The sequence below is a fragment of the Nematostella vectensis genome, chromosome 11 (assembly GCF_932526225.1).
Source record: "Nematostella vectensis chromosome 11, jaNemVect1.1, whole genome shotgun sequence".
In the NCBI taxonomy this organism is placed as follows: Eukaryota; Metazoa; Cnidaria; class Anthozoa; order Actiniaria; family Edwardsiidae; genus Nematostella; species Nematostella vectensis.
In genome coordinates this window covers 6220769-6246547 of record NC_064044.1, presented here as the reverse complement: position 1 = coordinate 6246547, position 25779 = coordinate 6220769, and the positions used below count along the sequence as shown (strand labels likewise).

Genomic DNA, 25779 nt, shown 5'->3' with positions numbered 1-25779 from the left:
TGACTGCGCAGCCCCCTCCCCCCCCCCTTGGCGGCCAAAAAGGTAATATCTTAGGAGTTTTCAAATATACTTTTTCCATGATACCTATGACTGCGCACCCCCACCCCCCCCCCCCCCCCCTTGGCGGCCAAAAAGGTAATATCTTAGGAGTTTTCAAATATACTTTTTCTATGATACCTATGACTGCGCAGCCCCCTCCCCCCCCCCCTTGGCGGCCAAAAAGGTAATATCTTAGGAGTTTTCAAATATACTTTTTCTATGATACCTATGACTGCGCAGCCCCCTCCCCCCCCCTTGGCGGCCAAAAAGGTAATATCTTAGGAGTTTTCAAATATACTTTTTCCATGATACCTATGACTGCGCACCCCCACCCCCCCCCCCCCCCCTTGGCGGCCAAAAAGGTAATATCTTAGGAGTTTTCAAATATACTTTTTCTATGATACCTATGACTGCGCAGCCCCCTCCCCCCCCCCTTGGCGGCCAAAAAGGTAATATCTTAGGAGTTTTCAAATATACTTTTTCCATGATACCTATGACTGCGCAGCCCCCCCCCCCCCTTGGCGGCCAAAAAGGTAATATCTTAGGAGTTTTCAAATATACTTTTTCCATGATACCTATGACTGCGCAGCCCCCCTCCCCCCCCCCTTGGCGGCCAAAAAGGTAATATCTTAGGAGTTTTCAAATATACTTTTTCCATGATACCTATGACTGCGCAGCCCCCTCCCCCCCCCCTTGGCGGCCAAAAAGGTAATATCTTAGGAGTTTTCAAATATACTTTTTCCATGATACCTATGACTGCGCACCCCCACCCCCCCCCCCCCCCCCTTGGCGGCCAAAAAGGTAATATCTTAGGAGTTTTCAAATATACTTTTTCCATGATACCTATGACTGCGCAGCCCCCCCCCCCCTTGGCGGCCAAAAAGGTAATATCTTAGGAGTTTTCAAATATACTTTTTCCATGATACCTATGACTGCGCAGCCCCCTCCCCCCCCCCTTGGCGGCCAAAAAGGTAATATCTTAGGAGTTTTCAAATATACTTTTTCCATGATACCTATGACTGCGCACCCCCACCCCCCCCCCCCCCCCCCCCCTTGGCGGCCAAAAAGGTAATATCTTAGGAGTTTTCAAATATACTTTTTCCATGATACCTATGACTGCGCACCCCCACCCCCCCCCCCCCCCCCCTTGGCGGCCAAAAAGGTAATATCTTAGGAGTTTTCAAATATACTTTTTCTATGATACCTATGACTGCGCCAGCCCCCTCCCCCCCCCTTGGCGGCCAAAAAGGTAATATCTTAGGAGTTTTCAAATATACTTTTTCCATGATACCTATGACTGCGCACCCCCACCCCCCCCCCCCCCCCCTTGGCGGCCAAAAAGGTAATATCTTAGGAGTTTTCAAATATACTTTTTCTATGATACCTATGACTGCGCAGGCCCCCTCCCCCCCCCCTTGGCGGCCAAAAAGGTAATATCTTAGGAGTTTTCAAATATACTTTTTCTATGATACCTATGACTGCGCAGCCCCCTCCCCCCCCCTTGGCGGCCAAAAAGGTAATATCTTAGGAGTTTTCAAATATACTTTTTCCATGATACCTATGACTGCGCACCCCCACCCCCCCCCCCCCCTTGGCGGCCAAAAAGGTAATATCTTAGGAGTTTTCAAATATACTTTTTCTATGATACCTATGACTGCGCAGCCCCCTCCCCCCCCCCCCTTGGCGGCCAAAAAGGTAATATCTTAGGAGTTTTCAAATATACTTTTTCCATGATACCTATGACTGCGCACCCCCACCCCCCCCCCCCCCCCCCTTGGCGGCCAAAAAGGTAATATCTTAGGAGTTTTCAAATATACTTTTTCCATGATACCTATGACTGCGCACCCCCACCCCCCCCCCCCCCCCCCTTGGCGGCCAAAAAGGTAATATCTTAGGAGTTTTCAAATATACTTTTTCTATGATACCTATGACTGCGCAGCCCCCTCCCCCCCCCCCTTGGCGGCCAAAAAGGTAATATCTTAGGAGTTTTCAAATATACTTTTTCCATGATACCTATGACTGCGCAGCCCCCTCCCTTCCCCCTTGGCGGCCAAAAAGGTAATATCTTAGGAGTTTTCAAATATACTTTTTCCATGATACCTATGACTGCGCAGCCCCCTCCCCCCCCCCCCCCCTTGGCGGCCAAAAAGGTAATATCTTAGGAGTTTTCAAATATACTTTTTCCATGATACCTATGACTGCGCACCCCCACCCCCCTTCCTCAGCCAATCCTGGGTACTCACCTGTTAAATATCCAAGTCCCTGGCCCTATGTTCGGGATTATTTTGGGTGGTCGTGAGGTAAGAGGGAAATCTTTCTTTTGACGGCCTATCACCAAGCACAGGAAACCCGAATCACCACAGGAAACCCAAAAAGTACGCCAGGGCCTAGGCTGCACGAACATAACAATATATTACCCAAAAGCAACAGCAATAATTTACCCAGGCGAGTAGCTAGTAAGGTGCGCTGTAGGATGCGTAGTGGGCTTATTCAATTTGTTAAAGTGCTTCGTTTTTGCATCTTCCAAATATTTCTTTTATATTGAAATGATTACTTAATTGGGTCTAAAACATTCTGGAGATGAATCAAAACATTTTCCAAGGTTAATTTAAAAATATTTTCAAAATATATGAATATTGCAACTTTTGTTTTCAGGGAGAAGGCCTAAGAACAAGTGTCGAGGGGACCGCTATTCTGTGCAGATCTAAGTATTCATGGTACCATCCAAGCTTTGAAACCGCACCCCCCCAAAAAAAAAAAATCCGTATCTGTTATTAACCATGCAAACAGCTTTTTAACAATATCAATATATTCCATATAAAAATAGTCATTGAGTAAGCACAAACTTTAACTTACTAATACAAATTGTTTAGTAATTGCAAAAAGTTGTAATAAAAACTTTTCGCTGAGATCATTGCAAAACTGGATTTGTTTTCTTAGCTAACAAGGTGGTGTTAATATCTCTGAATATTAATTTTAATGAAAAATAGAGTATAAAGAACATTCGACGTGCCTAATATACACCCCTTATGTTCATCTAACCTGGCAAGCCGAAATATCTCCCTACCAGATTTCCCAGTTCCCTTAAGCTAAAAAAGGCCTGGGCTTTAATAAAGAAAGATATAAATACCGATAGAAAGTGTGGCGAGAAATCTTCAAATTCACAACAAATGGGCGTCTTATTCTTTAAAATAGTTGACAAAACTTGGCTAGCATCGTGATTAGACAAGTCGCCTCAAGTGTTTGCAAATAAGCCCGGCAACGACCTAAAAAGTGTTCGGTTATCGAGAGCTCGTGGACGACGGAAGCAGATGGCGAGGCGAAAGCAGCGGGAGGCACTACATCAGAAAAAAAATATTGGAAGGCGGAACTTCCTTACTCAATCATCAGAAACCACACAACCAACATCCCTCCACACCCCACGCCTGTCCTTCGTTCTGCTGTCCATAGTCCTGGATCCAGTAACTACATATTTCTACTGAAAAGTGAATACAAAATGAAACTGGCAAAGAGCCGTAGCAGCTCATGTAAGATTTGGGGGGGGGGGGGGGCACAATATAGGAACATTAAAGCAAATATGAGGGGGGCACAGCCACGCCCTACTGGTCATTTCCTTATACTTTCAAAAATAGTGGGGGGGGGGGGCACGTGCCCCCAGTGCCCCACCCCCTGCTATGGCCCTGTGGCATAACTACGTGCTTATGAATAAGTGCTAACGACTAGCGAGTCTTCTATGCGGGTAACCACTAGCGAGTCTTCTATGCGGGTGGGATTGTATATAAACTTCTTGGTCGGCTATCTTCATTGTTGCAACTTCATGTATGTATAGGATGAAATTCAGATAGATTTGAGCGTCTTCCTTTTTACTTGATTATAAATAGGGTACAGACTTTTCCTGACTTCTGCAAAAGACAATAAAAAAGCAATTTAGAAGTTACAAATTAAAATCTCAAGGCAAGGCAATTTATTCAAAAGAACTGTTTAAGAAGAAGTAGAAATATTGAGTCCATACAAGCTGTGCATAGGGACAAACTGCAAACAGACAACAGTGAGCCAAATCCTGCACCACACAAGCCGTACTTAAGGAATGACCTTTACAGTGAGCCATGAATCACTGAATCACACGCTGTACCTAGGGACCACCTGCCAGTCAGCCACATCCTGCACCACACAAGCTGTACTTAAGGAATGACCTTTACAGTGAGCCATGAATCACTGAATCACACGCTGTACCTAGGGACCACCTGCCAGTCAGACACATCCTGCACCACACAAGCTGTACTTAAGGAATAACCTTTACAGTGAGCCATGAATCACTGAATCACACGCTGTACCTAGGGACCACCTGCCAGTCAGCCACATCCTGCACCACACAAGCTGTACTTAAGGAATGACCTTTACAGTGAGTCATGCACTACTAACACACTGCCCCACACAGGGTGCACATATCGACAAACTGCACAGTGAGCCACATCCTGCACCAACACACCGCACCACACAAGTTGTACCTAGGGACCACCTGCACAGTGAGCCATACATTAAAATACTGCACCACAAAAGCTGTACCTAGGGACCACCTGCACAGTGAAACATGAACTAATACACTGTACCACAAAAGCTGTACCAAGGGACCATCTGCACAGTGAGCCATGCACTGACACACTGCACCACACAAGCTGTACCTAGGGACCACCTGCACAGTGAGACATGCGCCAACACACTGCACCACACAAGCTGTACCTAGGGACCACCTGCACAGTGAGACATGCACCAACACACTGCACCACACAAGCTGTACCTAGGGACCACCTGCAAACCAAGCAATGAACACACCATTTCCTTAAGAGCGTAAATAGAAACTTTACTTCAAGCAAACGTAGCTACTTAATATTATCTCCCTCCCCTCTACTAAGCGTCCACCCCTAATAGACGTTCTAGTACTTACGATTTGCGGACGATAAAACAGAAGATGATGGCAGCGATGAATACAAGAACAGCCATCACAACAGCTACGATAAGCAAGATCCAGAACTGGTCTTTAATCACAATATCTGGTCAGAGACAGAAACAGAGTTAAGATTATTAGGATGAGTTCAGTTCATATAAATATCTACAGTATAACTTAGTTTGTAGAGGCGTAGCCAGCCACCCCCCCCCCCCCTCCCCCCCCTTCTAGCAGCCAAAAATGCAGTCCCCCTTTTGGGCCCCCTCCTGCTAAAAATTCTGGCTATGCCGCTGGTTTGGATGGTTTAAAATTTCGAGCAACTGCTATCTCCTAGGAGGTGTTTAACGGTTTTTCTGGAACTTAGGGTTAGAAATACCTTCGGCCACCACCCAATCTCTTAGGGGTAAGAATTTCTGTTGACCACATCCAAAGTGCTATCAATGATTTAAAATCGATTTTGCCGATGATCAGGCCCGTCTGTTTTTATCAGAGATCCCCCTGGACCCTCTCATCTTTTAAAGCACACCCACCATTTCCAGAATGCATTGGAATGTTGTTCATAAAAATGCCTAAATGTGATTCATTTTTCTTCCATACGGTTGTCAATATATCATAATTTCCGAGTAATGGGTTTTTCGGGAACCTGTGGTCCGCGCGAAGGAAAACAGTGCACTGGGGGGCGAGGGTGCGAAGCTTTAACAATCGTTTTGATTTATCCATATTCATAGAACGTAGAACTGCCATTTGCCAATCGCTATTTGCACTGACAGACATTTGTCATGTCTGCTATAGAAACATGTATGTCGCTTGAATGAGCCCATGTGAGCCAACCCAGCCACATGGCAACTGGCAGAGCGTGCTTAACTCACACATACCTTGCTGGTCTTTTTCTCTCTTTTGCTGATCTGCAACTGAGAGACATTACGAGTGTTAGAAAAAGTATGGTAGACTCACTCTCAACTACATCATTACGCGAAATCGCAGCAATCATTATTCGCCTTTCTGCCGTAATAGAAAGTCAGACGTTATTTTCTCAAAAACGCTGTCGCGCGTTTTCACAGCCTGAAAGATTGCACTAAAGAAACGACTACCTTGATGACTTTTCAACAACTTGCTTTATATACTAATTATTAACCGAGCGCGAGGTCCGTACTGAGAAATCTCAGCCCGCGGGCTTTTTGTACAGACCGAGGCCGAGGACTTTTTTAAATATTTGTACGAGAAGTAAAACTTATGCTGCTGAAGTGAAAGAAGAAACCCTTTCTGGATTTACAAGCCACGAGTGCTCAACTTCAAAGCTCGAAATTATCGATTTGTAAAATGACCATCGAAAATTGCTTTTTACGCCGATTCTACCGACCTTCACATAAAACATCATATTTCTTTTTATGTTATTTCCTTTAGATTGTTGTCTTTAGGGAAAAACGTCTTCAAACTCCCTGTGTTCCCGCCATAATGATTTTGAAACGCGCGCGACAATTTCAAGTTTGCTGAAATTTTATTTGCGATAAAAAAAGGTAGCAAATCGTCTCTTTATACGGGGAATAAAGGCAAATCACTCGAAGAATTTACCTGCATAACGAATCTTTATTCAAGACAAGTATTTTAGTGAATATATCTTACTGTCTGCGGAGAATTCAAGTGAAAGAAAAAATCTCTACGATCAATTCGAGTGGAAAGCGACGATCAATTGGGACTAAAAGTACACGCTGTGTCTACTTGCACGGCTTCCGGTAAGGGTGGAAAAAAAAACTAGCTGCACGGCTGTCATTCATACTGTGCCGAGCATTTGCGGGTCACTCAATGCACAGCTTCTCAAGCTAAAAAAACATCTCTTGGCTGTTCTAAAAAATCGTAGAAGTATTTCAAAGCCAGAACCTTGTTATTTAGGCTAAAAACCGAGAAAATGGGAGACAGCCGTGCAGCTAATTTTTTTTCTCCTTTACCGGAAGCCGTGCAAGACACGCGAAAAGTAAACTATTTCCAAAAATTGTTGGTTAAAATTCAGAGGATGTCTTTAATTAGAAGTTCTGCATTTGTGAATGGTTTAAAGCATTGTGTGGAAATACGAACTGGATTTCACTCAAAGCCACTCAATGGTTATTGCGAACAAAATCTTCACGAACATCAGCGAAGAAAGGTAAACAAAGTTGGAAATTATATCGAGGAAAAAAAATAAATAAGATAAGTAAGCTTGAGTAGGTAATAAAACTCACTGTCTGAATATAACTATTGAAACTCATCCTCGCAGAAAAGTGGCAAAAAATTGCTATTAACAGTGTTGTTGATTTTCTCGAGAGAGTCGTCGGTCCGGAAATTTTTTTGTAATGACCGCGGTCGTTACAGGAGGACCCCGACAGCTCAACAGCCAATCAGGGTGCGCCATTCCACCGGAAGTGGTTGTTGCCATATAATAAACGTGAAATAAACTACAATCATTTCTCCAATGAGATACATACAAGAGCTTCACTAGCCAACACACAAGGTAAAAAAGTAGTCACTTTATACGAATGAAACGACAAGTTACTCAAAGTTTAGGCCTGCATAATGCATTCTTAATAAAAAGAATTATTTTAGTGAATCTACATTATCGTCTGTTGGGGAATTTAAAGCGACAAAACTGTCAGAAGTGATACTTCGTTAGAATTTTTTTTTTTTTTGGGGGGGGGGGGGCAATTTTTTGTGCCTTTTTTTGTGGGCCCGGAGTATGTAGGATTTTTATTTTACAAGAAAGGCTGTGCAAGTTAATGCTTGGAGTTCTCCAATTTTTTTTTTTTTGAAGAATCGGCCATGCATGTATTTTTTTAATTGACAGCCCCCTCCCAAAATTTCTAATGGTCCACCACTAAGTTAAACAAAGTTGATAATTCGATAAAAAGATTGCAGCAACATGTGTCTTATTCAGTCCCCGCCAAGTATATACCAAAACAATTATTCTCCTTAGACTCAGCGAAAAATTGTTTTGCGTACCTCTATCGGCCTCGTCATCGATATTTATAACAGCAGTGTCGTTGCCATGCATTGTCACGCGTGATAGATCCCCACTGACTAGCGTGACAGTAAGAAGCTCGTCACTCTCTACCAATGCATCGTCCATGATCTTCACCGCGAAGGTCACGCTGCTTGCATTTGCAGGGATGATTATAGTTTGCGGAAATTCCACATCAAGGGAGTCAGAGGTAGTGCTAATATCATCTCGATTTGTGGTTAGGCTACAACGGTGAAAGGAAAGGTAGGATAGTATGAGTTTAAGAGGTGAATTGAGGTATGGTGAAGGTAGGTGAAGTGGGATGAGGTGAGGTGTGGTGAGGTGGGGTGAGGCAAGGTGAGGTGACGTATAATAATATAAATTCTTACGAATTTGACTTACTTTACAATGAGAGGAGTAGAGTGGTCACCACTGACCACATACACAGTGAATTCTATAAAATCTCCTTCCCTTGCCTTTGTGTTGTATGGAGACTTAATGGCTACCGCAACTGTGACACAGATATAAAAGGTTAAGAACTTACAAAAAAATTCACAACAAACAAACAAAAAGACAGGCAGATAAATTACACAACAAACAAACAAAAAGACAGACAGATAAAATGTTTATCTGAATGTAGTTTTAAATTGTCACCTTGGTCGTCATTGGTGATTGTAACTGTCGTTCTTTGGTTGTTTAGCACAACATCAAGATCACTGGGATCCTTGCTTAGCTCGACGTAGAATTTCTCATCTGCTTCCGTTATGTTATCATCGTTAATAGTTACATTGAAACAATAGGTTTCAAGTATGGCAAAGAATGTAACAGTTTTGTTCACGACCGGCACATAATCTGCTCCGCTCGTAGCATCCCTGTCTGCTGTATTCAACCTGGGTCAAGACAAGGGCATACTACAGGTGATGATTATGATTATAAAAGGACAACAATCCACCTAAATAATAGATTTAGGCACTGCCTGAAAGCGGAGCCAGCACTTAACACCTTTTTGTGTTGACTGATAGTCGTAGTTTTAGGTGTCCAATGATCTAACTGTCTTTAGAATGTTTTTTTTTTAAAGAAAGCACTCCTTCAATAATATTGACTATGCAGTATGAAAGTTAACAAATACTAAACCTTGGTGTGAAAAAGGCTGTAAAAGTTCAAGGTGTCTTAGTTGACAGGAAATATTTTTCAAGAGTCTAATGGTCGATTCTTATTTCCACTTAGTTCCACTATGTATTTTTTTTAATCAAAGCAGCATTCTAACAAGCTTCGACCTTGTGAAGAATATATCAAGGATGTAACAGCATTCCAAAGATTTAGATGCCATACTGTTTCATTTACCACAACTGATTATTCAGAAGAATGTGTTGAAATTAAGATCCACAAATATACCTCCTGTCATGCATTACATATTGGTACACCCACCCTTTGGCCTGTTGTTTTTAGAAACCCTGGATCCACCCATTCTGGCTTCTGGCTACTCAAAAATGAATGCAATGGTATAACGGCACGTATTTCAGACAAAACGGTTCCTCGAAGACTTAAGCCCATTTGAATCTGCATATTTTCTCATTAAATACTATATTCAAGCTGCTTTTTTTCCTGTAAACATACGAACTTTGAAGCACTAAAGTGAGGCGGTAAAAAAAACACATAAAAGCGTAAGACCGAGTGGAGCCTGGTAGTTGCGCGGCTGACTGGCTGACTTGGCGTGTGACACAACAGGGTACCTGCGCGATGACCACAAAAAAGTCGCATAGCTATACCATTTCTTATACCTATGGAGCGGCCGCACTGGCTTCGCTAATAAAGGGGTAGCCCTTCTCACGCAGGGGCGATTCAAAAGCAGGCGGGGTCCACCCTGCTCATGATTACTGTACAAGAGAGCACGGCAGAATGTGTTCCTGCTATTTAATGCGCGATTGATATTATTCCGAGAATAAACCACTTTGTTATGCAATACCAAGCCTGCGTAGCAAGCGTTTCTGTGGAATTTCGAGCCATTTTTCGCGCGGCCCTCGCTCGCTCTCTATTCCTGCTGAAACTCCACAGAAACGCTTGTTGACAAATATAATACACTTCATATTCTGAGCTTCTGAGCCCTACGCCTCCAACAGCGCGACTGATACAAACACACACGCGTTTATTTTCGTGATAATATTAATCGTGCATTCAACAGGAATACATTCTGCCGTGCTCCCTTGTCCTGAGATGGTAAACACTGGAAACATTTGACGGTTCACAAAATTAAATATATAAATATATATTCGGAAAGAAAGTTTTAACATGGATCTTACGACCTTTTATCATAGCTAAAGATGCCAGTTTGAGAATAACAGTTCCACTAAGAATGATTTTATGCTCTGGATCTGAGTTTTTCTCTAGACAAGCCCCTGTTACGGTAAAATGAAATATCATATACTCGCAAAATCACTAATGCGTTTTCTTTCTATTCACAGTATTTACGCTTTGCAGATCATCCATTGCATCGTGAACAAAGAATCCCAGAGCCAAGTGATTGTACTTACCTAACAATGACATCTCTATTGATAACGCCATTTTTTCTCAGGCAGACGGTAACGTAACCCTGATCTTCTTTGACAAAGTACGACCCACTCGAGAATCCAATAGTAGCTAAAAAATAATAACAAATAGAGAACGAACATCACAACATTTTGTATACTATGAAATATCAAGCTTATGGTATCAAAGTAATGCTATGCGTTGAAGAAATAACTTTTTTCAGTGACATATTAAGAAACACTAGTATTCGACTCTGCCAGAGTCGAATACTAGCGTGGGTGACAGAAGTTTAGATCTCAATCCAAACTTGTGTTTTGTTTATACAGCATTTGGACAGGATACTGAAATCAGCAACTAGTTTTTAACAATAGTTCAAACTGTTTTTTCCAATCAATTTCTTGCCCTTGCCCAGCATATTTTGAACGAGTACCGAGCCTAATTCGTGGATTATGTGTGAACGCAGAGAAACCGAGCATAAAAAACCCAATGCTTTTCACAATTGTGTCAAACAAAGTGTGAACGCAGGAAATCGAGCATGAAGTTCACACTTGAGTAAAACAAAGTGTGAACGCAGGAAATGAAGGTAATACTGTTTTCACGCTTGAGTCGAACAAAGTGTCGACGCAGGAAATGAAGGTAATACTTTTTTGTGAACGCAAAAGAAATCAAGCATGAAGGTAATACTGCTTTCACACTTGAGTAAAACAAAGTGTGAACGCAGAAAATGAATCTGTAATATTGTTTTCATGCTTGAGTCAAACAAAGTGTAGTCGCAGGAAATGAAGGTAACACTTTTTTGTGAACGCAAAAGAAATCAAGCATGAAGGTAATACTGCTTTCACACTTGAGTAAAACAAAGTGTGAACGCAGAAAATGAAGCTGTAATATTGTTTTCACGCTTGAGTCAAACAAACTGTAGTCGCAGGAAATGAAGGTAACACTTTTTTGTGAACGCAAAAGAAATCAAGCATGAAGGTAATACTGCTTTCACACTTGAGTAAAACAAAGTGTGAACGCAGAAAATGAATCTGTAATATTGTTTTCACGCTTGAGTCAAACAAAGTGTAGTCGCAGGAAATGAAGGTAACACTTTTTTGTGAACGCAAAAGAAATCAAGCATGAAGGTAATACTGCTTTCACACTTGAGTAAAACAAAGTGTGAACGCAGAAAATGAAGCTGTAACATTGTTTTCACGCTTGAGTCAAACAAAGTGTATACGCAGGAAATGTAGGTAATACTTTTTTTGTTAACGCAAAGTAATCGAGCATGAAGGTTATTCTGTTTTCACACTTGAGTCATACTACCTGGTGAAAGTGAAGGGAATATCAACACAAAGCTTGAAAATCCATTAACCACGAAAGCTTTTTTTGTGTGTTTAGCTCATGACAGCTTCGATAAAATATTATTAAATTTGGAATTTCAATTCGCTTGAATTCTCTAAGATAAAATGAACACGAAGACTTTATAGTGGTTACTAAAAAAACCTTATGTAGCCTTGGTAACTATAAAAAGTGGGATAGCTTTGCCCTTGCAGCCCTGTTCAGATGGAAGATGTTCGGGTTAGTTTGGTACATTACGATTTGCATTCAAAAGTGCTAACGTGATCCATGAATATAACGATTCGCTGGATTCTTGAAATCTTTCTTGGCTATTCTTTTATTTTGATCTACTAATGTAAAAAATTTGCCTTAAACAATACAACTTTACGCCGATCACCGAAATGTGTATTTTTTCAAGCATTCAGTAGTTTTAAGTAGCTTTGAGAGAATCGATACAACAATTCTACTTTCTTTATTCACTCTCTTTTTTCCCCGCTAATATAAGAACAGGCATAAATTTCTAGTGCAAAATCGTGAAAACGTTATAATCGTCATATATAGGATACTATAAGCTTGATATATAATGCAAGGTGGCTGCAGCCTGTCTTATGTTTACAGGAAAGACGTTTTCAGGCCAACGTAATAGAGAGAACGCGAAATTTAAACGCTTCCATTCAACGGAGTACACCCTCCCCTCCCTCCCCCCCGAGAATACTGTACACTGCAGTCTTTACCATCTTTATCCTTTGCGACGGCAACAACCAATCTTTTGTTGCCCCGGAAAGACACGAAGTCCTGATCAGTTTCAAGAAGCACAAAGAATCTATCAGAGATCGCCAGTTCTTGAGTGACGTTAAGCTCCACATTAAAAGTTGTAGTTCCGTTCACTGAAGGCGGGATACTCCACGTATCTCTCTTTGTGCGTGGGGTTAGCGACGGTACATTAGAAGTGTACGCACTGTCAAATAAAAATAAATAGCTAAATAAAAAAAAAACAATTTTTTTTTATTCAGCGCTTCGTGCCATCTTGAGCAGTTAATTATTGGCCAAAAATGTGCCAGTTTCATAAAGGATATTGCTTTTATATTTACAAAAATATATGTCGTGGCGATGAGCCCTTGAGCTAACCACTTTTTGTAGCAAATATTCTCAAAAAAGAAATATGAGAATAACTCAATGTAGAAGGTATTGTTCCTCAATACTTACGTGAAGTTTACAGGAATCAGCGACTTCCCAGTTAATCGCATACTAAAACGGACCGAAGTCTCATTTGAGAGGAGGACAACTCCGTTTTCAACCAGCTCAAGAGTAACTGGAAAAGGGGATAAACCGACACAGAAGCGTTAAAAAAAACGACAACAACAATAGTACTGGCGCGATTGCAGAGGAGGGGTTGGGGGGCCCTGAGGGTGCGGACCCCACCCTGCTCATGTGACAAGATGAATTTGACACCGTTTGACCCCTTTATTGGTAGTTAAGTTAAGAAGGTTGATATATTGTTTATCGTTATAGTCGTATTTACAGTTTTTTGCGAGATTCTTAAATTACACACACCTGCGTCGTCGTTCCTTATAGTGACTACAGAGTTTGAGTTAGGCTGGACCATGGCTTTGGCAGGAATTTGAGATACCAGCGTTAGTTTGAAGGTCTCATCAAACTCGAGGTATTCATCAGCGATGATACTGATCGTGAATTCCTTGCGGATCTCATTGGGCGCAAAGATGAAACTCTTCGAAAAGTTCGCGTAGTCCTGATAGGGCGATCCGGGGGACGATATGGCAGTTATGTCACTTGAGAACAGCCTGCAAGGGTATATCCAAACTAATGTAAGCAGACAATTCTAACGATCGTACCGATCTCTCAGGGCTTAGGGCAAACGCTTTTTGTTCCCATTGCAAATGTATTCAAATAAACCGTGTGCCGCTTGTATTTTTAGATACCATGTATTTTTATTTAGAACAGCACATGTGCCTACCTGGACCTTGGAGATGGTTATCAACGTCATTTTTCAGAATTCCAAAAGCATATCCATGCTTAATTTTGCTAGATTGCTTTGAAGGTTATACAGACCTAAAAGTCCTGTAAATCTCTAGTATCAAACAAACCATTTTGTCGATATTTAACAGAATTTCTGGCGTGGATTACGAATATCAAAGTTTTTTTTTCCGTTTCGGCCTAAAGGTTCACATTTTAGGCGATTGCGATTTTACTTCCGATTAAATATACGGCGGAAGTAAATTTACCTTAGGTTTTAAGGGCCTATGGTACTATCTCGTTTCTACGAAACATCGTTGCTACGAGAGGAAAAAACCGCTACATTCGGTTAAATAGACTAAAATCGTCGCGCGTCCTCGGCCTTGATTCCGTGGCCCGAAGTAAGCGCTCCGGGTTAAAACCCCGTTCGATTTTTTTTTTGAAACTCCAGATCTAACTTTCTTTTTTCCTTTTTCTTTTTTCTAAGAGATTAAAATAAACTTTCGACATTTTGTAGAAGAAAATGCAATATTTTAAAGTTTTTAGATAAAAAAAAAATAGATGGCGAAAAATCATGATGGCGGCCATCCCCGCGCGAGAAAACACGTTAGTTTTGAACATTTTAGACATTTTTCACTCAAACTATTGATTTTACCATTCCTAACAACTTTGATTTTTGAAGAAATGAAAAATTTATAGAAAATAGTGATGTTTTTAAATAATCCTGCAAAAAAATGATGTTAGATTTAAATAGTAGCTTCTCCGACACGTTTTTCTGTTTTGGGTCACGTGACAATGGGAGGGCTTTAAAAGCACACTAGCACACACACATTGGCACCAGTCGGGCCAAGACGGGACGCTAGCACAGTATTACACGTGCAGTTCGGCAATCATGGACAGCTGTTTCGTCCTTATTAGGACTCGTCAGCATGGCATAGCCGGTTTGCCTCAGTTAAACTTCATCGGCAAAAAAATTGCAGGGCGACTTCGACTCGAACGAAGTGCTTTAAACCACAGCTTAGATCCATGTGGGATCTAGAGCTGCGACCGTGCTAGCGTCAGATGACGGGAGGGGTCAGATGACGCCATCACTTGTGTCATTTATGTCTAAAACACTTATGTTAAAAGTTCGAAGAGATTTGACAAAAAAAAAACAAGATTTTATAAAACAAACAAATTTCCAGCAACGAACTCAGAAGATAGCACCATAGGCCCTTACACTAATTTGATGGTTTTTGCACTTAGATAAAACGACCTTAAATTTTAACAGCTACGAAAAATGTTTTATCCGAAAATTTGATCTCTTCTTCACATGACTGCAAAAGATCTTTGATAGAAATTTACTCTAACTTAAAATCAAGAGACCATGATATAAGAGAACGAGTCCCCGTGGCCCATGATGTCGTCCATGAAAGCTATTTTTAGATTGCGCGATCTTGTCAATCATAGCATCCATAAATGGTTTGTCGCGCCATATTTGGTTATGGGCTTCACGAGCTAGAACAATTTCACACCAAATTTTTCCCCTCTGCACTTCTTTACTTCGTTCGCTACCTGTTATTTTCCTTTTAAATGCTCTTCAAGGCTCATGATCACAATGCTACTCATGGGGCAGTGTCCTGTTATCTGTTAAGTTATCTAATGTTCAGTCATCTAAATGTTAAATAAATAATTGAACGGTTAGACGTCGGGGAGACGGTGAATTTGGAGTTCATTCAAGATGCATCGTGAAGACTCCTAAAAACTTCTTTTTCTCTGCAATTCGGTGAGATAGGCATTCTCAAAGTCTATGTTATGTATTTTAATACAAGAAGGCCTTTATTTTTCTTTGATTTATAAAATTTTTAGATGAATGAACTTCAATTTTTCACGCAAATGTTCAGAAATCATGTCACTCAAGAAACCTTTGTCACTGGAATAAGATTAACTTCATTATAAAGACTTGAAATCTTTTTTCGTAATATCGGTGTGAATATCATGGTATCAAGTTCTGGATGTATCTTTTTCATTAAAAGGGAATTGGAAGAGAATTGTGTTTTGTAAACACAGATTTATGATTGATTGTTGTGTTATAATTTGCGAATCAGCAGTGAAAACTTTTACTGGGGAAGTTGATCCCAGAGCCTAAAATCACGCACTTTATGCATTTCAATGTCCCAGGAACGGTTGATTGGCTCAAGCGTACTTTATGGAAGGTCATTTTACAGCGTTCGTAAAAAAGGAAGGTATTTTCGGTCAAAAAGATTTCCAAAACACCTTTGTCGGCTTAAAATGCTCAAGATCTGATCGCGCGTAAGACTCATGTTGCTGGGAAACGTGAGCGCTAATCAATCAGAGACGTATCTAAAAATAACTGCTTGTTCTAAAAATAGTTTTTACGGACGTCATCATTGGAGCATACCCTAATACGGGGGATTCGTTCTCTTACATCATGGTCTCTTGTTAAAATCTAAATCGTTCTGCACGACACAAAATGCTGTTTTTTTTTTTCAAGTTCATCCAAGGTCATTTTGCAAACGCACAAGCAAAACACAGCAAAACAATCATCACTCGAAGGTTATAGAGAATTTGATAACGATGAATCAGAAGAACCTGCTCCTTATATAACCTCCAAAGTGGGATGAGATTACTGAAATAAAAAATTTCGAAGCAGCCGACTCATCGACAACAAAATGGTATTTTCATTCATGAATCGTTGTTGTGATTTGAATTGAATTGTTTGGTGATTTATTCTCTCAAGAGCAACATTAAACATAGTTATGCTCTTAAATAGCAAAGGTAGCCCAAGCTCTTTATTTGTCCCTAATGATATTTACGGTAAACACATAGGGCGAAAAACAAAATTAGTGAAAAGTACAAAAACAACTTGTTGAAAAGAGGTGTGTAAGGTATGAAAGTAATTTTGGACATACCTCACGTTCCGTCCTCAAAAACACACTTCCTCCCTTTGTTCGGGTAAAAGTTCAAATCGTGAATCTTAAATATTGAAAAAGGGGCTTTAATACGGCCAAAGAACACGCAAAAAAACAAAACACACGACACTAGACTACACACGTCTTTTCAACAAGTTGTTTTTGTATTTTTCACTAATTTTGTTTTTCGCCCTATGTTTACCGTAAGTATCATTAGGGACAAATAAAGAGCTTGGGCTACCTGTGGATATTCTAGTGATAAAATGGTAGTAGTTGCATAATAGAAGGACTGTGAATAAAATTGACCGTTTTATTGAGTAAATTGAGACTATCCACTTTCTTTTCACGAGTGAAATCTACCATTTGACTTTGTTTTACTTCTGTTCTGTTGATGGAGTATCGTTGTAAATCTCATTTATGTCAGCTCACATTTCGTTTTTGTAGGTTTGTAAGGGACAGGTTCTTATTCTTCATCGTTCTCAAACTTTTCGGATGATGCTCTGAGAGTTTTTACCAGGCATGTTTGCTAATGACTTTGGGTAAATTTTGGAAAAACACAGCTTTTTGTGTCCCGCGAAACTTATGATCAAAACAAACTAAGTTTGAGAATATTTGCATACAAGAATTTTTACAGTGAATTTTTTCGATTATATATTTTTCATAGCCATTGAAATCTACGAAGATCGTTTTATTTAAGGGCAAAAACCACCAAATTAGTGTTAAAACCTATAGGGTAAATTAACCTCCGCCGTATATTCAACCAGAAGTAAAATTACAATCACCAAAAAGTCAACTTTTAGGCCGAAACGGGCAAAAAGACCTCGACATTCGTATTCTACGCCAGATTTTTTATTATATCCCAAAAAATGACGGGGTGTTTACTGACCTTACGGACTTACGGACGGAGGTAATAATATAATTATATATTAGAAAAGGTCGCCATAGTTTTTATGTGATTACTGTTGCGATAACTGGTGTTTTTGTTTATGCCACTGTTGTACTCGCTTTACAATGGTGATCGGTGATAGTGATGATTTTTTGGGTTGTTTCGGATCATAAATAAATGAAGAGTCAATATCATAAGGCAAAGCCATGTTCACGCGGAGTCACTTGGTTCACTCGCCCAATCACCAACGAGCAGCAATTCATTCACTTGCTTACTCAAGAACTAAGAACAAGAGAGAACATCAGAACATTCTGAGAACATTCATTCGCCCATTCACCTACCAGCCACTCTTTCACTTGTTTACTCACCTAGCAGGAATGTGGGATGAACAAGAATTCTATAGCTTTTGAAGTCTAGATTTGTTTATATTCAAACTTATCTGCTTACATATTTGATACCCATGTAACACTGCGGAGTGCAATCTTATTTGAAACAGGTGTATACTAGCCAATAACTCATTCATTCGCTCAATTGCCAACGAATCATCATTCGCTCAATTGCCAACGAATAACTTATTCACTCGCTCAATTGCCAACGAATGACTAGTTCACTCACCTAGCAGAAATATTAATCTCTGCGTTGTCTGTTTTCTCAATTACGACGGTGACGGGTCCTGCTTCCTCATTTGTTGTGTACGTCGAGGCGCTGATAGTGATATTTACTGGGGAGTGAATATCAGAATGTTAAAACACGAAACCAGGGGAAATTAGTATCTCAAAAAATTATAAAAAAGAATGAAATAGTAACGAGACATAAAATATTTTTCTGCGACGATGAAACAAAAAGTATTTTGAAACTTCACATCTAAATCATCCCTGACACAGTTTATTTACCATTGTGAACATCGAATTATCTAATTACTATGGTTCAGTGTAGATCAAGGTTTTCATGGAACATCATCCCAAAATTTAACTCCTCAAAAATTTCATAATCAGAAATAAAAGAAACCTCCCACCATAACAGCTACGAAGAAAAAGAAATTCTAAGCAGTATCAAACTAATGTGGAGGGTATAAATGGCAAGCGATAGTGGTTCTTTAGGCAAGTCACCCCAACGCTGTTTGCACGGAGCTTGAGAAAAAACACAACGGGTATCACTTCAGCGTATTCACCTTTATCAACGGTGTCTATGATGCTGACAGTTGCAACGCGGTCGATGAAGTTAAAAGGTTCGCCAGCATTGGCGCTGATGCTGACAATGAACGACTCCGTGGTCTCCGCCATGACATCTTGGACTGTAGGGACGCTGAAGGTCGTAGTGGTGACGCCAGGAGCACACGTTAAGGACGTGTCGTTTGCGAGTGTGTAATCTGCGACTGTTGCAGTGCCTGGTGTACTGCTAAGTCTAAGACACGGAAATGGAATAGTTAAAAAATGCCAAAGAGCTTGAGCAAGTTGTCGCATCAAATTGTTAAACACAAGGTTCCGCTTTAAAAGGGAAAGCTCCTTCAACCCCCGGGCTCAAAAGCAAAAAGTTATCAATCAGCCGTCAATGAGTGAACATGTCAGGACAATTGCTTTGAGCGCTACATTCAACTTTAATATTCTAAACCGAAATAAATATCATTCCTAGAGTTGTCCATCTAAAAACGTTTTTATCTATCGTAAAATAATGCTATACCTAGCTGTATGCGCTCTTGAATACGGGCATTTTCATCACAGCGCGATAATAATTTATGGAGGTGCGCTAGATTATGGATAGCGCAAAATTTAAAATTTTGCACCGAAAACGAGAGTGGACAGCAAATAACTAATTTAACGCTACTCTGGACACAACTGTCTTGTTACCTGTGCAAAAATAGTTTTATTCCAGTCGACTGAGGCTCAGAGAAAAGCAATTTTACAGGAGGCTTATAATTTGTGACTGCTAGCATTGCAGTGTTTTGATTATAATTGCAAATTATGAGCCCGGGGGTGGGAGGAGCTTTCCCTTTTATAGCGAAACCTCGTGTTTAATGACGACACTGTTGCTTCCTTACCTAAAGTTAAAGTCGATCTCGTTGTTGCCGCTACAAGTGAATACAAGAAGTGCGGAATCACCCTCGTTGACGACGAAGAGTGTTTGGTTGAAGCTCACGGATCCTAAAAGTAGCGCATCGAGAATATTAAAAATAAGTTCCTTAAGGAAGCGGAACTGGACTCATTGAAATCTTATTATCAATGGTATAAATGCATGGAATAAATCACAGTAATAAATGACAACTGTAGACTACTGCTTATTGGAAACAATCCCATGCTTATTGTAAAACAATCCAAAAAAGAGCCCCAAGAATCATTTTTCCATCCCATGAATACAACGTAGCCTGTAGCTGTGCGCGCAACCGTCGAGAGACTATATCGACTGCGTTTGTTACTAAGGCTAAGGGTATCAAACCCCTCAGTGATGTTATTCCAAGTAGAGTACCAAAAGCCATGGATACTCCCTTAGATCAGGGCCGCAGCGCACTCAAATGCCCAAAGGGCACACAAATAGGTACAACAAACTTGGCACTGTGCGATGTCAATACTGTGAGAGTGTTTCTGACCACAACTGTAATTCAGTGTATACTGCCAAGTGGTTAATAAACGATCATTATAAGTATTATATTATTATTAAAAAATTTTATACCAATATGTAAGTAAATAAATAATACGAAAGTGAGGCAAGGTGAATTAGTGACTTGAGTGAGACAGGTGAGAGAGGAAGTAAGTGGAGGGAGTGAATGGGTAAGTGGAGTGAGTGAATGAGTGAGTGAGTGAGTGTTTGATAAAGTGAGTGGGTGGCTCGGTTGGTGAGTGGGTGGGTTGGTGGGTGAGCAAATGAGTGAGTGATTGATTAAATGAGTGAGTGAGTATGTGGGCGGGCGGGCGTGCGGGCGAGCGAGCGAGTGAGTGAGTGGATGGGTGAGTGAGTGAGTGAGTGAGTGAGTGGTGGAGTGAGTGAGTGAATGCGTGAGTAAGTGAGGAAATGAAGGAGGAAGGAGGGTTGGATGAGTGAATAAATCTAGCCTAGATGATAGTGTTGGAACTTCCTTTTACAGTACCGGTAACCCTTTTATGATACCCTGTATTTAATAACCAAATAAAGCGCACTGCAAGCAATCGTTAAATGGTCACTCACCCATATCATCGTTCTGGATGGTTAAGTCTGTAGACGAGGTTAAACCAATTGCAACTTGAGATGGATTGTTGGAGGAAATAAGAGCTTTAAACGTCTCGTTGTTCTCAACTTTGTTGTCTACAATTATGCTGATATTAACTGACAAGGAAGGCTCATTTGCAGGGAAGTTAACCGTGCCATTGACGAGCGCAGTGAAATCAACTGGTGAAACAGCTGTCCCGTCCTCGGTGTTTAGTCTGGTTGATTGAATATAAAAAAAGTTCGTATAAACGAGCCAATAGATGAAACAATAAATGAAAAACCGAGTCTAAACAAGCAATTGATAATATCAATCGAATACAGACTGATATAATTTTTGATATGAATACTTACAATACAGATAAATCAACGTCAGTTAGCCCTGTTTTGTTGATTGTTACTGTCACATAACCCGTGTCCTCAACCACAGAGTATGACGCAGCAGCAAAGGAGAAGATTGCTTTAAAGAAAATCGGGTAGATAAGCACAACAATAAGTGATTTTTAGACAGACTAAAACACACTTTAGAAGTAAAAAGAAGCTTTAGAGCCAGTATCCCAAGTAGACTAGTTGGTTTGATGTTGAGCAAATGATTGTTTGTGCCCTTTTTTCAGATAATGTATGCTCATGGTCACCAGTAGCTGATCTACGGGGGGGTTAGGGCGTTTAACCCCCCTACCTTGGGCTGCCTTTTTTATTGTTGTAATTGTCTCATTCCAAAATAAAAGGTAAAATAATGACGAAAATGTTTAGGTCAAACCCCCTTGGCAAGAAGCTATATCCGCCCCTGGTTACACAATTGTTTAAACCAGCTTGTACCTGTCTGAAAGGCTAGACATTTATAGGCTCTAGCTTCATTGCTACTCGAGATTGGCCTTCACCTCCATTCGAATAATCATTCTATTCGTAAGCCATTAAAAAAACAAAACAGAAAAAAATGATGCACCTTTATCATCATTCGTAATAATAACAGTCGTCGATGAGGTGCCAAGGAGTACTTGAGATGGGTTATTGTTGTAGAGTAAAGCTTGGAACGTTTCGTCGTTTTCAACACTGCTGTCAACTCCAATGGTGATGTTCATAAGTTGAGAAGCCTTGTTAGTAGCGAAAGTTATCGTGACATTAGCAATTTCAGTGTAGTCGCTACCAGAAGCTGCAATCCCGTCCATGGTACCGAGTCTAAAAAAAGCACAAAACTTGAAAGATGAATTACCATACAAGAAGGAGTACAGATAAAATATTTAGATTGCCATTTTTCAAAAAAATACAATCAATTACACAAACCAATTCTATTGTACTCACATCACATTTAGAGGAATATCAGAGCTCCCCGTCTTTGTGATGTTCAAAGTAACATAACCCGTATCTTCCTCAACTGAATACGATGAGGACGCAAAGCTGAAAATTGCTGTGGATCAATGAAATCAAAAACAATCATGGACCAAGTTTAAAAGGAAGACAACGGTTACAGTCTTTCAACCCCAATAGAAAAATTGCTGTTACCCGAGAGTTGTACTTAAATAGACATATAGTATTTTAACGGGAACACTTTCTTTGGTCAATATCCAAAGCAATTCCGAAGGCAGCAATATACATTTTTGGCATAAGACATCCAAAATCTTTAGCAAGCCCAAATTTTTTATTATGACAATTTTCCTTTTATAGTACAAAGTCTTTCCACAAAATGTCTGTTAGTCAAAATAAATCAAAATATTAGTTTTCTCCAGTCACCTTGATCATCGTTGCCAATTGTGATTGTCGTCGTATTTAGTAGGCCAAGGGCAACTTGGTCTGCGTTAGTGTGAGACAGGAGGGCCTTGAAATCTTCATTATTTTCAACTGTCTTGTCAACATTGATGGTTATGTTTACTAGCTTAGATTGTTCGTTTGCCAAAAACGTTACACCATTGTCAGACATCGCAGTATAGTCGACGGGAGAGAATGCTGTTCCGTTGTTTGTGCTTAGCCTGAGACAAAGAGCAAATGAATGGTTATTGAATACCATACAATATGCTACTGAAGGTAAAAGATTCAGAAATGAAGGAGTGCAAAGAAAATATTTTGATTGCCAATACTTTTCGCAGAATTCAATCAATCACACAAACCAATTCTATTCTACTTACTTCACATCAAGAGAAATGTCAGAGGTCCCAGTCTTTGTGATGTTCACTGTAACATAACCCGTATCTTCCTCAACTGAATACGATGAGGACACAAAGCTAAAGGTTGCTGTGGATCAATGAAAACAAAAACTATCATGGACCTAGTTTTAAAGGAAGACAACAGTTACAGTCTTTAAACCCCAATAGAACAATTGTTGTTACCCGAGAGTTGTACTTAAATAGACATATTGTATTATAACGGGAACACTTTCTTTGGTAAATTTCCATAGCAATTCCAAAGGCAGCAATATACATTTTTGGCATAAGACATCCAAAATCTTTAGCAAGCCCAAATTTTTATTATGACAATTTTCCTTTTATAGTACAAAGTCTTTCAACAAAATGTCTGTTAGTCAAAATAAATCAAAAGATTAGTTTTCTCCAGTCACCTTGATCATCGTTGCCAATTGTGATTGTTGTCGTATTTAGTAGGCCAAGGGCAACTTTGTCTGCGTTAGTGTGAGACAGGAGAGCCTTGAAATCTTCATCATTTTCCACTGTCTGGTCAACATTGATGGTTATGTTTACTAGCTTAGATTGTTCGTTGGCCAAAAACGTTAAACTATTGTCAGACATCGCAGTATAGTCGACGGGAGAGAATGCTGTGCCGTTGTTTGTGCTTAGCCTGAGACAAAGAGCAAATGTATGGTTATTGAATACCATACAATAGTCTACTGAAGGTAAAAGATTCAGAAAAGAAGTGCAAAGACAATAATTTGATTGCCAATACTTTTCCCAGAATTCAATCAATCACACAAACCAATTCTATTCTACTTACTTCACATCAAGAGAAATGTCAGAGGTCCCAGTCTTTGTGATGTTCACTGTAACATAACCCGTATCTTCCTCAACTGAATACGATGAGGACACAAAGCTAAAGGTTGCTGTGGATCAATGAAAACAAAAACTATCATGGACCTAGTTTTAAAGGAAGACAACAGTTACAGTCTTTAAACCCCAATAGAACAATTGTTGTTACCCGGGAGTTGTACTTAAATAGACATATAGTATCATAACGGGAACACTTTCTTTGGTAAATTTCCAAAGGCAGCAATATACATTTTTGGCATAAGACATCCAAAATCTTTAGCAAGCCCAAATTTTTATTATGACAATTTTCTCTTTATAGTACAATGTCTTTCAACAAAATGTCTGTTAGTCAAAATAAATCAAAATTTTAGTTTACTCCAGCCACCTTGATCATCGTTGCCAATTGTGATTGTCGTCGTATTTAGTAGGCCAAGGGCAACTTGGTCTGCGTTAGTGTGAGACAGGAGTGCCTTGAAATCTTCATCATTTTCCACTGTCTGGTCAACATTGATGGTTATGTTTACTAGCTTAGATTGTTCGTTGGCCAAAAACGTTAAACTATTGTCAGACATCGCAGTATAGTCGACGGGAGAGAATGCTGTGCCGTTGTTTGTGCTTAGCCTGAGACAAAGAGCAAACGAATGGTTATTAAATACCATACAATAGGCTACTGAAGGTAAAAGATTCAGAAAATTAGGAGTGCAAAGACAATATTTTGATTGTCAATACTTTTTGCAGAATTCAATCAATCACACAATCCAATTCTATTCTACTTACTTCACATCAAGAGAAATATCAGAGGTCCCAGTCTTAGTGATGTTCACTGTAACATAACCCGTATCTTCCTCAACTGAATAGGATGAGGACGCAAAGCTGAAAGTTGCTGTGGATCAATGAAAACAAAGACTATCAGGGACCCAGTTCAAAAGGAAGACAACAGTTACAGTCTTTAAAACCCAATAGAACAATTGTTGTTACCCGAGAGTTGTACTTAAATAGACATATAGTATTATAACGGCAACACTTTCTTTGGTAAATTTCCATACCAATTCCAAAAGCAGCAATATACATTTTTGGCATAAGACATCCAAAATCTTTAGCAAGCCCAAATTTTTATTATAACAATTTTCTCTTTATAGTACAAAGTCTTTTAACAAAATGTCTGTTAGTCAAAATAAATCAAAAGATTAGTTTACTCCAGTCACCTTGATCATCGTTGCCAATTGTGATTGTCGTCGTATTTAGTAGGCCAAGGGCAACTTGGTCTGCGTTAGTGTGAGACAGGAGGGCCTTGAAATCTTCATCATTTTCAACTGTCTGGTCAACATTGATGGTTATGTTTACTAGCTTAGATTGTTCGTTGGCCAAAAACGTTACACTATTGTCAGACATTGCAGTATAGTCGACGGGAGAGAATGCTGTGCCGTTGTTTGTGCTTAGCCTGAGACAAAGAGCAAATGAATGGTTATTGAATACCATACAATATGCTACTGAAGGTAAAAGATTCAGAAAAGAAGGAGTGCAAAGACAATATTTTGATTGCCAATACTTTTCGCAGAATTCAATCAATCACACAAACCAATTCTATTCTACTTACTTCACATCAAGAGAAATGTCAGAGGTCCCAGTCTTTGTGATGTTCACTGTAACATAACCCGTATCTTCCTCAACTGAATACGATGAGGACGCAAAGCTGAAAGTTGCTGTGGGTCAATGAAAACAAAAACCATCATGGACCAAGTTTTAAACGAAGACAACAGTTACATGCTTTAAACCCCAATAGAACAATTGTTGTTACCCATTAGTTGTACTTAAATAGACATATTGTATTATAACGGGAACACTTTCTTTGGTAAATTTCCATTCCAATTCCTTAAGGCAGCAATATACATATTTGGCATAAGACATCCAAAATCATTAGCAAGCCCAAATTTTTATTATAACAATTTTCTCTTTATAGTACAAAGTCTTTTAACAAAATGTCTGTTAGTCAAAATAAATCAAAAGATTAGTTTACTCCAGTCACCTTGATCATCGTTGCCAATTGTGATTGTCGTCGT

The 25779-nt window shown here is 39.9% G+C and overlaps 2 protein-coding genes across 2 annotated transcripts in view; one reads left to right on the top strand and one right to left on the bottom strand.

The window, feature by feature from the left end:
* Positions 1-2961, top strand: part of LOC5508142 (adhesion G-protein coupled receptor V1) — a 13350-nt gene extending 10389 nt beyond the window's left edge. Inside the window, exon 10 of the mRNA XM_032376900.2 lies at positions 2695-2961. Within this exon, the coding sequence (XP_032232791.2) occupies positions 2695-2707 (13 nt within the window). The 3' untranslated portion in view covers positions 2708-2961. The remainder of the gene's footprint in view (positions 1-2694) is intronic.
* On the bottom strand, positions 2831-25779 carry LOC5508127 (adhesion G-protein coupled receptor V1). Its single transcript, XM_048734372.1, has 18 exons — positions 25746-25779; positions 22050-22155; positions 21694-21926; positions 21102-21207; positions 20730-20965; positions 19609-19711; positions 18742-18974; positions 18186-18291; positions 13353-13600; positions 13005-13110; positions 12533-12756; positions 10484-10589; positions 8607-8842; positions 8355-8463; positions 7955-8196; positions 5860-5895; positions 4985-5090; positions 2831-3941 (listed from the first exon to the last, which is right to left on the bottom strand). Exons 3-18 carry the CDS (start codon positions 21914-21916, stop codon positions 3911-3913), a joined length of 2451 nt encoding a protein of 816 aa, XP_048590329.1. The 5' UTR covers positions 21917-21926; positions 22050-22155; positions 25746-25779; the 3' UTR covers positions 2831-3910.